Below are 14,756 nucleotides of genomic sequence, written 5' to 3' on the forward strand. Positions count from 1 at the left end.
CAAAGTAGTCTTTAATTTTAAATATAAATAGTTTAATTCCATAACAAATGTTACATTCGCATTGTTAGTAGATGAGTAATATTTAACCTCGTACTTTCGTAACAAATCACAATTTCATGTTTACCAACAAGGGATTGTAGAGCAAATAGCACAACGATAGTGAATGCGGAATTAATTTTATAATGAACAAAGTACGCGTCCAAGCGTAGATCCTGTACGCTATGGCAGAATAGTGACACTGGCGAATCATCCCATCATGTGTGCCTTTATTGTGGTCAGTCACATCTCTGCTGCTACATGGCTTGACGGGCGATAAAATTGATAGTGATCAAACGGTTCCATACTCATAGTCATTCTAAATGAGAAAGTGTGATAACATTGCATAATTACTCTATTAATGGAAGAATATCAGGTGGTGCATTTCAATTTCTTGCATATAAGAGAACCTACTTATTTGTAATTACAGTATAGTGCATGTTTCATGGTATAAGTACTCGGTATTTTACGTAATTGACCGTTAAAAAAATATGAATAAAACAAATAGTTTTACAAAAAAAAAGTCTAAGTATAAAATATTTTGTTTATCTACGGTTTACGATCTACCGGAGTCTATATAAAAAATTGACTTGAGATCTGTCTCTACATAGAAAAAAGAATAACGTATGCTTCTACTTATGTTTGTGTCGTGTATAAACATTCTGCTTCAAATATTCTGTTTGCATTTCTTTTAGCAGTTTTTCAGATAAATCGTCCACTGTCCGGTCCATACTGGACTGCCTGTAACAAAGTTGGTTCCGCTGCGTCAATTTGTCGATGTTCTAATTGAGTCGTTAAGAGTTGCCGATAACTAGCGATGAAAACGCGATAGTCACCGCCACGCTACATATCAATCTTAACAGGTTGCCGCCCAGACTTTCGCGAGCATTAATTCATTCCTCTCCAAGTTTTATTAAAATATGTAGGTGCAAGAAGCGTGAAACAATTTTCTTTTTGTGGCTCGCTCGACCGTCGTCCGACGGTTAGTCTGTGAGAAGTGCATGGACGTCGCGGTCGTCTAGCCGCGGGTTTTTGTCGTTCGATACGCAACGCACAGCGATACGCGGGTGATACTCTAGTGCACGCCTGTATTGTTATGGAACGAGCCAGCTTCTGAACACCCAAAGGAAAATGCACATCCTGGAGATTGGTGCTGACCAAGTAAATATCACGTGCCTTTGTTTCGATGCTAAACGTGAAAGAAACTGAAAGTGTCTTAAGTGCGTTTAAATAGTACCTTTAGCAGCTTACCAGGCGGTCATAAACTGTCATTAGTCATTAACTCATTACGTTTGAAATGACACGGTACAACATTGCTGTTTTCAATAAATGTTAGTAATTTGTTTGCAATGGTTAGAAAGAATAACAGGAAATATTGTTACGCTTTAAACAATTAGTAAGTAGGTAGGTAAATATTATTGAAATATACCCACAATTACTTAAATGTTTAACATTCCCCAAATAGCTGATATATCCTTGTCATTCGTTATTTGAGCTATTACGACCATTACACAATAGTGGATCTAGATTTGTTCAATACATCTCTATGTAGACATGTAACATATAAATTGCGATCAATAAATAGGTCAGCTTATCTGCCTGGAAACCGGTAAAAGACAAAACCGCTAGTAAGGACTTTTGAATACTGTAGTGCGTCAGTGTGAGAACCTTTTTATGTATAAATATACTAATTTCCTTAAATGAATTACTCATTACGTACGTACAATTACAGTTCGTAGGATTTGCATTAATCGTACATTTTTCGCGTAAGTTCACGGATGATTCATTTTAGAATGGGATAAATCTTTCCTTTTGTGCGATTCATTCATTACGTATGGTTTAATTAAAACCATGTTATTATTTATGACTTCCCACAACAATTCATACGTTTGCGGCCGTATCATATTGCGACCGTTATTTTGAAAGTTGTGACTTTTTTGTCAGACGACAATAGCAACGGATTGGCAGTAAGTGTATTAGGTTTTAATATAAAAACAAGACTTGTATATTGGGATAAAGCCGATTCATGCAGTTTTAAATAAGTATATAGTTATACCACTCGCACTTAACATTTAAGTTCCCGTTATCGCATTGTATTATCATTTAATGCACATCGCTTTTCCACTTAGGTACCACATCTCGCTTGTAAGCGGTATCATAAAAAGATCGGCAACACGTACACTCGTACGCCTATCTCATAAAATGGAAAGTCCCTAAAGAATAACATTTAATTTGACCCACAATAGCTACTCTCATGGAAATGAAGAAATTGCTGTTTACATTAATGTAGGTTATAACAACCCGGTTTAATATTACATTTAGCAACCACACCCGGACGCCTATTGTGTGGACGACCTACAATACACTAACGTTTAGTCATTTGTCCAGCTTGATAGAGTAGCTGGCTGTCCTTGAGACGCTCCTACATTTTGTAATCTGCCCTACCCTATTGCCCTCATTGACTCTAAATAAAGGGGTTCTAATCCCATTCGTCTGTGAACACACCTTTATTTTCCTAGACAATAGTCTAGACGAGACTAATAACTATAAGCTGTAATGTAAACCAATGTGAACAAAACAATGGGATCTTAATTATATTGCCAGTTGAACTGAACTTTTCAGTTTACTGAACTTGTTTTGTACTTATCATTATTAATGAGGTTAAATTTAACGTTCTAAAAACGCATCAAAATAAATTCTATTACGAGTTTAAAAAAAATAAGTTACCTACTCGGTACTCTCGGTAGGTTATTAAACTAATGATACATTCTTTTAAAAGCAACTCGCTGCAGAAACAAAACACAAACACACGATGGTGCTTTCAGAGAGTTAATCAAAGAGTTTCAACGCGTATAACTTTATTTAATTATTTATACTTAATAATTTTCGACTATATATAGGATCATACATATAATATTTAAGATCTGCAAATTGTAAGCACAGTCTGTAATTTTTTCACTCATTCCTGGTGTAGTACCTAAATATAAATTGATGTTCTTGACATCGCAGGAGGACGAGGGAGGTAGCGCGCGCACAGCGGAGGCGGCCTTCCGAACGGTGCCTCGGGACCACACCACCTTCCTTGTATGGAGAATTACGGTAAGAACACCAAATATATGCATTCATATCCCACTACTACATCATCAAACAATAGTCTCAATTCATCAGTACCAGTACATACTTTACCAACCCTTATAAATCAACACAGGTGGTGCTAAATTGATAAACGAAAGAAATGAGAAAAAGTAGAAAACCGTCCATATCGGATCCAAAGGATTGCATTTGGCATCGTAATGACTAAATATACCATCTTATGTAAGAATTCTCTCTTCCGACAGGCATAACAGCAAGACCTCTCTCCAAAAATATTTTGAGTTAAATCAAAAAGAAACAAAACGACAACAACTTTAGATATAAGACATTTTAAATTACTTAGATCCTAAATAGTCTACTAGACACCGAATTCGAGCCTCACGAAGTTCAGTCACGATTTCCTTTAAGCAATAATGTACTTTAATTGACCTATCACGCAAAACTCGCACACTCAATCACATTAATTTGATACATACATATCTACGTACACGCTACACTTTTTGCTCACAACAAATTTCGCTTTCACTGATGAAGACAAAAGTTGTGATTTGAGTCATCATATCGTGCGGTATGTGAAATGTGCTGTCACTCTGAATATCGCAATCATATCTTGTAATTACGAATGATGTAACACAGTTTACGAAATGGGCAGAACATCGGCTTTGGGCTACTAACAATGGGAAGCGTTAGGTAATTAAGCGAAAAAAAAAGAATAATAAACAAAAAATATTACATGAAGTTCTGCGTTGTGAAGTGGTCAGTCACCGCACCACTTTGCTCTAGGTTCGATTGCCGCAGGGACTCGATTTCATCTTTATTTTCATGTCAACGTAATTCTTAAATATTTCCTGCCCATCTGATCAAAGTCAAAATGTTTATACTTAGTTAAAGTAGGCCTTAAAAAAAGGCGCTAAGACTGCCTAAGACTATATAAAACATAACTCCACCGATAGATGGGAAAGTTTTATGAATTTAGTTGCAAATAATGCTAATGCTAATATGGAATTGACAGCACTAAGCATAGTAAACTAAGTGCAAGCATAAGATGATAGCTTTGAATAATATCTACATAACGCATGTCTCCGTTATTATACTACATTAATACAGCAACACTTTTTGTTTGTCTGTTTGATGTGCGTGCATTTCATATTCATTATTCATAATACACAGAGCCCAATACACCGAGTTTCCTAGAACGGAGTTATGTCCAAGAAGTGTGACGAAAAAAAACACCGGAGAAGTAATCTCGTTTGCACAGCACGTATTAAGCCTAGATCCATTACCTACATCTCATAATATGTGTCTGCAAAAAACTGAATAAGAATCCAAATCTCTTTAAGGCAGTAAGGTTGATTATTTTGATACTCGCGTGACACTATAAGGTCGATAACCACGTCTTACATTAATATTGTTATGGTTGTGGAAGAGTGATAACTTATACAAGGCTTAAAGCGACATCTCTCTCCCATCATCGGCCTAGCCTTTTCCCAACTATGTTGGGGTCGGCTACCAGTCGACTACCGTTAAACAAACATTTTTGCAGATTACCCGAGTTCAATACTAGGCCGCCTATTTCATCAGTGCAAGCCAGATAAATACCCAATGCAAAATCGACTTTGCGAACATGCTAAATGGTAAATCGATTTATCTATCACAGGTGTTTGTTGCTATGCACCAAATACAGTACGGCTCTATGCGAAACTAGATAATGACAGTCTCACCTTGACCCTGACCGGTACCGGTGTAACGGTTTCAGCTAAGTACCAGTGTTTTACAAGGAGCGACTGCCTATCTGACCTCCTCAACCCAGTTACCTGGGCGATACCCCTTGGTAAGACTGGCTGTCAGCAGCTTTCAGCTTCTGACTATCTGTAGCGACTGTCAAAGATGTAGGATTAACAGCCGGGAAACACAACTTAATGTGCCTTCCGAAACACTGAGGAACTCGTTATGACGAAGATGGTCACCCATCCACGGACCAACCGCGTCAAGCATAGCTTAACCTGTGATCGAATCACTTATGCGGTTATAGCTTAGCCACGAGCTCCTCCTTAGCCACGAGCGACATCTCTCTCCCACACCCGGATTAATACTAATTAAAAACGTGGCGGTAGGTCCCAAGATCAAAGTTTCAAATTTTGTCCTGCACCAAAAAATATTTGCGTATGTTTACTTAATTGTTGGTGTATGGAGCATTGCAACGCATTGCAATTGCACAAAAACGTGGATGACGTAGCACGGAGGTTCAGGTTTGGTCATTAAAAGTCTGACTCCTGTTCCCTCCCCAAGGACTGGGTGTATATACGAATACTCCCGCCTTACCAAAAAAAAGGGTTTACTTAATTCTTGACAAATATGTACCACCATTACAAAAGACAATTATCCTGAAGTGGAACGACATACTTTCCAGACGCAGACTACTGCTTTGTTAACAAAATTACAAAGTTTAAAAAGCATTATGGAAATCACTGTTTACCTATACAATTTATGACCATTTTACTAAACTTAATAGAACGTGAGAAAGGTCTTTACAAATACAGTAAACTTTGTTCACACCAAAGCAAACAATCGTGGCTGCTTCGTTTAATGTTGAAATATTGCGATGTGTTTGTGAAGATTTCACGAGAACATTTACACGATTTCAAATAGATTTTAAAACTAATCTACTACCTACTTACATAACCGGTCTAGTTAAGATCCAGACTTAATTGTTGCTTAACTTTGTTATGAGTAAGCATAAAACAAAATTTTGATTAGTTTTAACTGTGATCCATTTCTCTTCGAATAAAGTTAGAATTACGCATCTTATTTTGTAACTTTCGCAAAATTCCACCTCTGCCTCATTAAAATGTTTGCAACTTCTACTTATCTCTGAACGTCTGGAACAAATTCGAATTGCAGTTTAATAAGACGGTAATCGATATGCCTACGCGGGTACTTATTACACCAATTTCCCTCCGCAATTTAAAGCATATTAAAATACAAAGTATAATTTTCTTGGATATAAAATGACAAGAGAAAGTCCATAGCTCGTCATAAACTATAAATTGTAGAGAGATGCATGTTAAGCGGGGTGGATGTCTCGGCCATCACGCTTGTTAGTCCCGCGCAATGCGATGCTAACACTCACTCAGACATCATATATAAGATATGAATACTACTCCAGCGTTTATTACCAACTTTCTGATGCATTTTATATCTGTAACAGCATTACAATCTGTAACATTGAGTTTCTAGTAATCGAACACTTAACCGCAGCTTACTTACTATTGCCGCTTTTATTAGTTACATGACCTGACTTTCTACTGCTAGATAAATAATTTTAGTAAGTTCTCAATGGTGCTTTGTTCACAAAGAAACTTGTCCTTAATACTCTCAGAAAGCAAATCCGATGCATTGTTATACATATACACCACGACGAAGAGACATTTTACGTCAGTGAGCCACTGAAATGAGTTCCACAAGTTCACACATCATTTACCACTCGTCCATTATGTGATTCAGCAAATGCAGTAAACGAAAACAAAATTGAGCTGTCCTAATAACTTAGCACACGAAGTTATTTCTGCCACTTTTCAATATCAATCTTCACAATTACACGCGACTTATGCGGTGTCAGGTGCCACAACTAAAGCAATTAATATCTACTCAACAGTTTAAAAACGGAGTCTATCATTTTCATCCAGATTTCTCGCGCTGTCCAAATAAATCCTAATTAATTAGGCCGACAATAATTTTACTTGTACATTCGGAGATGCACTTTTCATGTTAACAATTTCATACAATTTCTCCGATAAATTAATTTCGTTGTTTGCTCCATTAAGATAAATAATGGCCGCGAATGAGACTTGCAATGTAACGGACGACCACTTGGCATAGATATCATGATACCATTGTCAGGGTTAGCCAAATAAGAGCTTGTTAAGTTATTAACAATAGTTATCCGTTCCTTTTATAGTTGAAATAGTAATAATATGTAATTTTAGTGCGTGTTTTAATCAAAAATATCCATTAGCCTACAAAGAACATGGAAATGTCTGAGTAAAATACAATGAGAATCAGTCAATGAGTGTGCAGGTCGAAAACATTTCTGGATTAGTCACAACATCAATCTATTATTCAATTATTACTTTTTCAACTCATAATCCAATGCCCTAATTCTTGATGTGGATTCAAACAAAACAAAGTGTTGGCAACCCTGTATTGTACCAGCGGTGAGTCACAGCACATCAGAGTACCGCTACGTGGACGCTGCAGGAACTGGCCCACCAGACCGCGACTGAACGATTTTCAACTTAACATTACAATACAAACAAAGATTGCTATCAGACACGGAAACATTTCTTTACAAATAAACCCATGTCTTAGTTGTGCATTTCGCGCCAGTTTTGTATTGACCCAGATTTTAATGCAACAACACTGCGTCCAATAATTGTAACCATTGAAATCGATTCATCACTTTCACGCGTAGGTACATAACGCTATCTACCCTTCAGGAGATAGCGGCATCGAACAGTTATTATAAGCATTAATTAGGTGAAACATTAAAAAAAACATACAATTAACATCTAAACCATAGTATTCCTGGCTTTCACCGCTTAACTTGTACATTAAGAACTTAACGACTGTTGCATCTCTACTCTATAGACAAGAACTGTTGTCTATTTAAGCAATTATACCCGTAATCATAAAACTAGCTCAATAAATCTTATCCAAATGTGCAGTAAACAAGCTATTATTTATGAGCTTTAAGTTTTATTGATGTAGATTTTCTGTAGGCGTGATTCACAGAATCTATTCATGCCATTGTACGACATTTTACCGTAGTGCGCCCACTTACAAATTTATGTATTATATGTATAATTATGTTCTTTCATCTCCAAATGACTTTAAGGTACCTAAATTATTTTAGCTTAAATTTATTGATTGTTTAGACAATTCTCAACGAGTAAAGAGATTATCACCTCGACGTTGAAATTTATCGCATGTAAGTACCTGGTAATTGACAAAAAAAAACACCAATGTTTTTAATTATGAACAATTATTTGAGTTTCATTTTAAACGCACGAACTTTTGCTAATAGGCCGACCGTCTGTCATCAAGTCTTGTCTCTTCATGCTTGAAGAATGAAAATTCCTACTTTAATCATAACTGTTAAGTAAATATTTATAAGTATAAACATTAAGTATGTTAGTATGCTTGATCTTCGCAAGGCGCTCATGTGAAACGTCTCGTGCAATTCCCTCAGAATAATATTACCATACACATAAAATTAATAGCCATACATAATACGCGGATAAATACTCGAAAGCGTATGTAATGACGAAATGAAACAGAAAAGGAGATCGCGTGTAATGAATACCTTCGGGGATTATCCAGTGTTTGGTGTCGTGATATAACGTCACCGAGAGATACGCACTCGCATGCTGCCGTAATTGTACATCTGTATGCACGAGTCGACAACAACGTTCCATTCAGCGGAGCCACGAGCGATGCCACTACTATAAGTTTTTCACTGAAAATCTTCTAAAAACAGTAATAAGAACATTTGAAATATCGCATTTTTAAAGAGCGTGACTCACTTTGATTATGACATTGAGACATTTCCTGCCGAGAATTCTAACAACATAACCAACATTGACTAAATTATACCACTCAACAATAACAGTTACGAAATTAACTGGCAATCTATATTTTTGTTTATTTTTTTCGTGATAACGGTCGATGCGCCTGCGCAGACTTGCTCTATTCGAATTTATTTATAGCTAGAAGCTTGATTTGGATTTGTTTTTTAAGCTACATTAGGTTGAGGTTACTGAACTGAATTCGTTCAGTTTGGAAAGGAAAACACAGTTCTTATTATGGATTTATGTAAATAGTAGGTAAATCTTTGTATTCCCTTAAAAATCAATAATAATATGACCAAGATGTCAATTCATTTAGCAAATTTTGTTACTAAATTTAATAATGTTGTTTCCAGGAATCGAGCACGGAATTATTGCCTCGCACTCATTACGGCACATTCTATGACGGTGAAGCTTACCTGGTGTACTCCTGCTCACTGCCGGGACAACCTGCTGGACCAGACGTCATAGTAAGTTGAAGGACAGTAGGTATTAAAAGTTATCACGACCACTGTTTGAAGTGTCAAATTTAATTTTCGCCTTCGAGGAAATTAAGTTTCAAGGTCTGGAGGTATTTGTCCATTTGATTTAAGGCACAAGTCCTTATAAAGAAACTGTTAATAATAATAAATAATAATAAAAATGTTTATTTTTCTCATTATCACACAATGTTACAGTACTTATTTTGTGTACTAAAATAGAGACTGGTGTCTGTGATAGGTAAGACCTGTGTTACAGATCACCAGGCTACCCTTCGAGGAGACAATGTCGTTTATTCCTACGTCTTATTAATTATTTAACAAAATGTGAAATAGCCTAATTTATAACTTATTATGAGATCAACAATTTAAACATAAAACTTAAAATTAAACTCTATATAAAGTAATAGTAGAATTATAATAAAATTAAAGTATAAAAGTAATTTATATGGACGAATAACTGGAAGTTTCAATTGGTTTGTGTGTGTGTGTGTGTGTGTGTGTGTGTGTGTATGACTGTGTGAATGCGTGAGTTTCCGCGTGATTTTGAGTGTAATGTTGTGGGTGTTGGTACAAGTTGTTCCTTATTTTTATGATATATTTTTTCTTACTCTTAGTTAATAGGTTTTAACAATTGCTCAGTGGTATTATAGTCTAACTCATGCATCAATCATGTTGTTTGCTCTTCCAGAAGATAAAGAAGCTTTAGAGCAGGTGTTAATTAAAAACTTTTTCTCCTTATCAGCGCCGAGAAATCAAAGAGAACGGCAATGGAGAGCTGCTGGAGCGTCACGTGCACTCGTGGGGAGGCGAGCGGAGCGGGGCTCTGGCGGGCCTCGCGCTGCGCCGCGGGACGCAGCTGGCCGCCTACCTGGCCGCGCCCACTGTTATACACCGCGAAGCCTGCACTAAGGAGACCTCGCGGCTGCTATCCTACTTCAGGGATGGATTGAGGTCAGTTAAGTGAATTTTTGAATTAAGTTTATATTGTGGTTTTCGTTTTCGCTATTCCGTGTATCCTACGAACCACAAAAAGTTTCAGTTGGGTTTAGAAATAAATTAAAGCCTTTTTGTGATATCAAATTTATGAGCAAGTTTTTTTGTTGGCGTCCAGGATTCTTCGTAGTGGTTCTGCAAATTTGAATGGCAGCGCCCGTCTGTACCGTGTGCGCGGGCGCCGGCCTGTACTGGTGCAGCTGGAGCCGGTGTCGTGGGCGCAGCTCGCCACGGACGGCGTGTTCGTACTCGACACCGCCTCCCTGCTCGTGCTGTGGCTCGGCCGGACCGCTAACCTCGTGGAAAAAATATTCGGAGCCAAGGTCTGTGGTTAAGCGTTACGCTTGACAGCGTTCGAAACACGAGAACTATGACTTTAGCGGTCTTTAATTAAGTAGATAGTATTTTGAGGTCGGCTCATTTGACGATTGATGAGTTTATTCCTTCCTTTAATTAACATATCTTTGTTTTTGTCTAGACTATTTATTTTACTAAATATGGTTGCAATTAAAGTAACAGCGTCGATTATATTGTTAATGATCTGATTATAATTTAGATAGCGTATCGGATGGCCCGCGGTGCGGACAAAGGTATGATGGCGCGACGCATCGCTATTGCTCACGACGGCTATGAGCAGACGCTGCCGGCGGGGGACCGCTCGCTGCTGGACGCGCTGCTGGAGCTGCGCGCGCGGGCGCTGCGTCCGTCCGCGCCGCCCGCCGAGCCACCGCGGCCCGCGCGCCTCTACCGCGCCACGCAGCCACCGCGCGCACTCCCACTTGCCGTACCCTCACAGCGCGCCGCCGCTAGACTCGAAGAGGTCAAACGAGCACCCCTGTTCAGAGAAGACTTGGCCGACGACGTAAGTTGGATGTTTCTCTGGGTTCTGTCTAACAATTAATGTCGAAAATTTCATTTATAAATAGTAACTCCCTCTCTTTTCAACAACATCAATGCAGGGCGTCTACATAGTAGACAGCGGAAGTCGTGGTGTCTGGGCGTGGGTGGGACCCAATGCTACGGGTGCGGCAGCTCGCGGGGCGCTTGCAGCCGCGCGGGGCCTGGCGCGGGCGCGTCGCATGACGGTGCCCGTGTCGGCGGCGCCGGCGGGCCGGGAGCCGCTCGAGTTCGCCGCGCTGTTCCACAATTGGCGCTGGTGTGATGCCCGGCGAGACGGGCGCCTTCGTGCCGCTCGCTCTGCTACAACCAGACTTGATGCCGTCAGTCTGGCAACGAATGCCTGGCTTGCAGCTGAGGTAATTTTTCTTACTCCGTCGGCTTAGCGTCTCAGATATGAGAGAGCGCTACTTTTCCGATCTTTGGTCACTTCTCGTCAGTCATCGGCATGAAGCACCCGAAGGTCCGCCACAACTGTATCACTCCAGCGATACAGGGGCCAGTGAAACAGGGCGTCTACCTGTTGGTCGATTCATTTTTTCTCAGTTTAAATAACATCTAAAATATCTGTCTAACTCACGATAATAGAATAATCTTTGTTCCTAGGCTCAGTTACCAGACGATGGCTCTGGCGCGCTCCGCGTGTGGCGCGTTCGCCGACGCGGCACGGACGCGGAGGATCCCAACAAGGAGAACTTGGCGGAGGTGGAGCGCCCGCAGGCCGCGGTCTTCTTCGACAGAGACTGCTACATTGTGCTCTACACCTACCATGCACCCACTGGCGACCAGACTGTGCTGTACTATTGGATGGTAAATAGCCTAATAGGACTATAATTATCTAACACTTCAATAGTTTTCTGCATGGATATCCAATGATAAACTTTATTTTTCAGGGTGGCTCTTCACCCAATGATCTGAGGAATTTGGGTGCAAAAGAAGCCAAAGACCTCTACACAAAACTGGGGCGTTCTCCTGTACAGGTAGGAATCGGTACTCTAGTTAAATCTTTCACAAATAGTACAGTACTAATACATTCATATTTTATAGTCGTGGGTGTATCAAGGAAAGGAACCGGCTCACTTCCTTCAAATCTTCAAAGGACGCATGATCACTTACGTTGGCAGTGCTACTGATTATGATCGTAAGTAAATTTACCATCTATAGGTAATTGGCTAGCTTATTATTCGGCCTATTTTTGGTAAACATATGCAAGGAGTTCTTATTTCCATTTTATTAAGATCCAATTTCCGTCTTCAGCCACAGGGCGTCGCGTGGTGGCGCCGGCGCGGGCGCTGGTCCGCGTGTCGGGTCAGTACGCGCGCGAGGCCCGCGGCACGGAGCTGCGCGCCGGCAGCGCGGAGGGCAGCGCCAGCGCCGGCGCCTGCTGCGTGCTGCGCGACGCCGCCAGGGTCTGGGTGTGGTGCGCCGCCAGCGCCACCGGCGACGAGCGGGAGGTGGCCAAGAACATGGCTGCGGCTGAGCACACGCTTGTTATGCAAGGTAATGGCAATTTTATGGTCTTATTAAACTAAGGACGATTATGTACAAAAATTATAGAATCGTATGTTTTTTTCTTTCATGCATGCAAGCGCTACCCTATTCTTTCCACTCGGCTCCACTCCACTCCTTCCATTCAGGTCACCCTTGCATAATTTACATGAATTTTATTGTATCTACTTACTTTTTTGAAGAATGTTGACCATTGATGCTCTAATCGGATCTTACTGCTAACATTTATCTCCAGGTAAAGAGAAACCGGACTTCTGGAACGCTCTGGGCAACCGGCGCCACCTGTTAGTCCCGTCTCCTCTAAGAGAGGTGCCGCGTCCGCTGCCTCCGCGCCTCTTCTATGTATCTCTCGGATTACCGAACCAATATTCGTGTGAGTATCAAATTATATCAAACTGTTTGGTAACTAAACTACGAATAATATGTACGAGTATCTAACTAGCATATTTGTTTTCATTGCTTACATTAACCGTACATCTCAAAAATAGTCTCGAACTTGAAAGCTTTTCAATCTGATAAAAGAACCTGAACTTTATGTTCCAAAACTTTTAATTTATTTCGACACCCACCTTTTCAGTTGAAGAGATCGTATCGTTCAGTCAGTATGACTTGGCTCCCGAGATGGTGGGGATCGTGGACGCTCACGACGCCGTTTTCGTGTGGCTCGGCCAGCACTGCTGCCCGCGCTCCAAGGATGACCCCAGATCTATCGCACTCGCTTATCTTGCTCAAGGTGAGTACTTCCGTTAACTTGATTTTTTTATCTTATTTTCACTTCTCAAGAGGAAAAGACAAGATTTATTTGGTTATGTCATTGTAGACACTCTCAAAAGTAACTTTGCTATTGCTTAATGTTTAGATCCAGCAGCGCGCGACTCCTGCACTCCCATCCTGGCTCTGAGTCAAGGCCGTGAACCGCCGCATTTCACAGGATTCTTCCCCCATTGGAAACAATCGATGTGGAAGGTTTGTATCTATATCTTTAAAGGTCTGAGTACTATATTACAATTACTGCTGAATCATAAACTCATAACACTTTGTCTTTCAGGGTCACAAAACTTTTAGTGCGATCATCAGTGCTTTGGAAGGCAAGGCAATAGTTCAAAGCGGCAACAGTGCGATACAGTGTGGTAACAGCGCTAATCGTTTCGATCAGTATGAAAAATATCCACTAGCGGTGCTGAAAGGGCCCAAGGAACATTTACCACCTGATGTCGATCCTCTCACCAAAGAGGTAATCATTGCATTAGTAATGTTCTCAGTCCCAAATTTGTCCTACTTAATTTAAGATTACCCCTTTAAAACGTATCTTGCATCCTTAAGTTAAACTATTATGCCACAATTGTGTTAAAACGCATAAATAAATATTGTATAAATAACTCAACATGGAAGTAGCTGGTAACGGTAAAACAACACCTATTGGGCTTAACAAATTGATAAACACCACTAAAATTCACGCATATGTTAGAAGCTCAATTATTTCATAGTTAAAACAATCAATTTACCTTTTTCGTAATATGCGTACACTACCGTTTTTGGCTTGAGATGATTGCTTTCTTAGGATGGATAATGAAATGTTGTATGTTTATTATTTACAGTTATACTTAACGCACGACGACTTCGTGGCAACATTTAGCACGCCTTACAACGAGTTCCGTACACTGCCTGGCTGGAAACAGAAGGAACTCAAGAAAGCAGTTGGTCTTTTCTGAGTAAACAGCCTGATCTGACTAGTACTTACTTACAGACCCTTGGATCTTAATTGCGCGAACACCTAATGTCTCACAAGATTTATGACAAAGAATCTAATACCACTTCTTAAAATTTTATTATTGCTGTTGTTTAAGAGACACGCTGTTACAAACTTTGTAGTGCGCTGCTACGCGTCGCCAAATTGATTGATTGTTTTTCAAATCGTATCAGTTTAATTTACTTCTGGTTTTATGGAATTATGAACTTAGTTTTCCATGGAGGGAAATTATATATACGCTTTTAGTGTTAATTTGCACATGATTTTAATATTTCTCGAGATTTTTTAAACTAAAAGCGTATCTATCAACATCTGCACTGGCAAACGTTTGAATGTAACTAAAAAAACCAGAATCCATTATTTGATTCCTCA

General features: G+C 39.7%; 1 protein-coding gene across 3 annotated transcripts; it reads left to right on the top strand.

Annotated features, from left to right (window-relative positions):
• Positions 1-14: 14 nt before the first annotated feature.
• On the top strand, positions 15-14,471 carry LOC113493197 (villin-like protein quail). 3 transcript variants are annotated; one of them, XM_026871056.1, is made up of 16 exons: positions 15-274; positions 3,046-3,135; positions 9,110-9,223; positions 9,978-10,186; positions 10,347-10,551; positions 10,785-11,090; positions 11,188-11,484; positions 11,732-11,935; positions 12,019-12,105; positions 12,173-12,266; positions 12,383-12,625; positions 12,870-13,007; positions 13,212-13,367; positions 13,494-13,600; positions 13,683-13,868; positions 14,233-14,471. In XM_026871056.1, exons 1-16 carry the CDS (start codon positions 257-259, stop codon positions 14,344-14,346), a joined length of 2,568 nt encoding a protein of 855 aa, XP_026726857.1. In that variant the 5' UTR covers positions 15-256; the 3' UTR covers positions 14,347-14,471. The 3 variants fall into 3 exon arrangements, with proteins under 3 accessions (XP_026726857.1, XP_026726858.1, XP_026726856.1); XM_026871057.1 differs by lacking the exon at positions 15-274 and adding an exon at positions 286-412; XM_026871055.1 differs by lacking the exon at positions 15-274 and adding an exon at positions 770-1,197.
• Positions 14,472-14,756: the final 285 nt, after the last annotated feature.

This window comes from Trichoplusia ni, chromosome 4 (genome assembly GCF_003590095.1).
Source record: "Trichoplusia ni isolate ovarian cell line Hi5 chromosome 4, tn1, whole genome shotgun sequence".
NCBI lineage: Eukaryota > Metazoa > Arthropoda > Insecta > Lepidoptera > Noctuidae > Trichoplusia > Trichoplusia ni.

Coding starts and splice junctions, on each gene's coding strand:
- LOC113493197 (XM_026871055.1), top strand. CDS start 1,168: ATGCACATCCTGGAGATTGGTGCTGACCAA. Junction 12,106..12,172: donor TGGGGCGTTCTCCTGTACAG/GTAGGAATCGGT, acceptor CATATTTTATAG/TCGTGGGTGTATCAAGGAAA. Junction 13,008..13,211: donor ATTACCGAACCAATATTCGT/GTGAGTATCAAA, acceptor CCACCTTTTCAG/TTGAAGAGATCGTATCGTTC.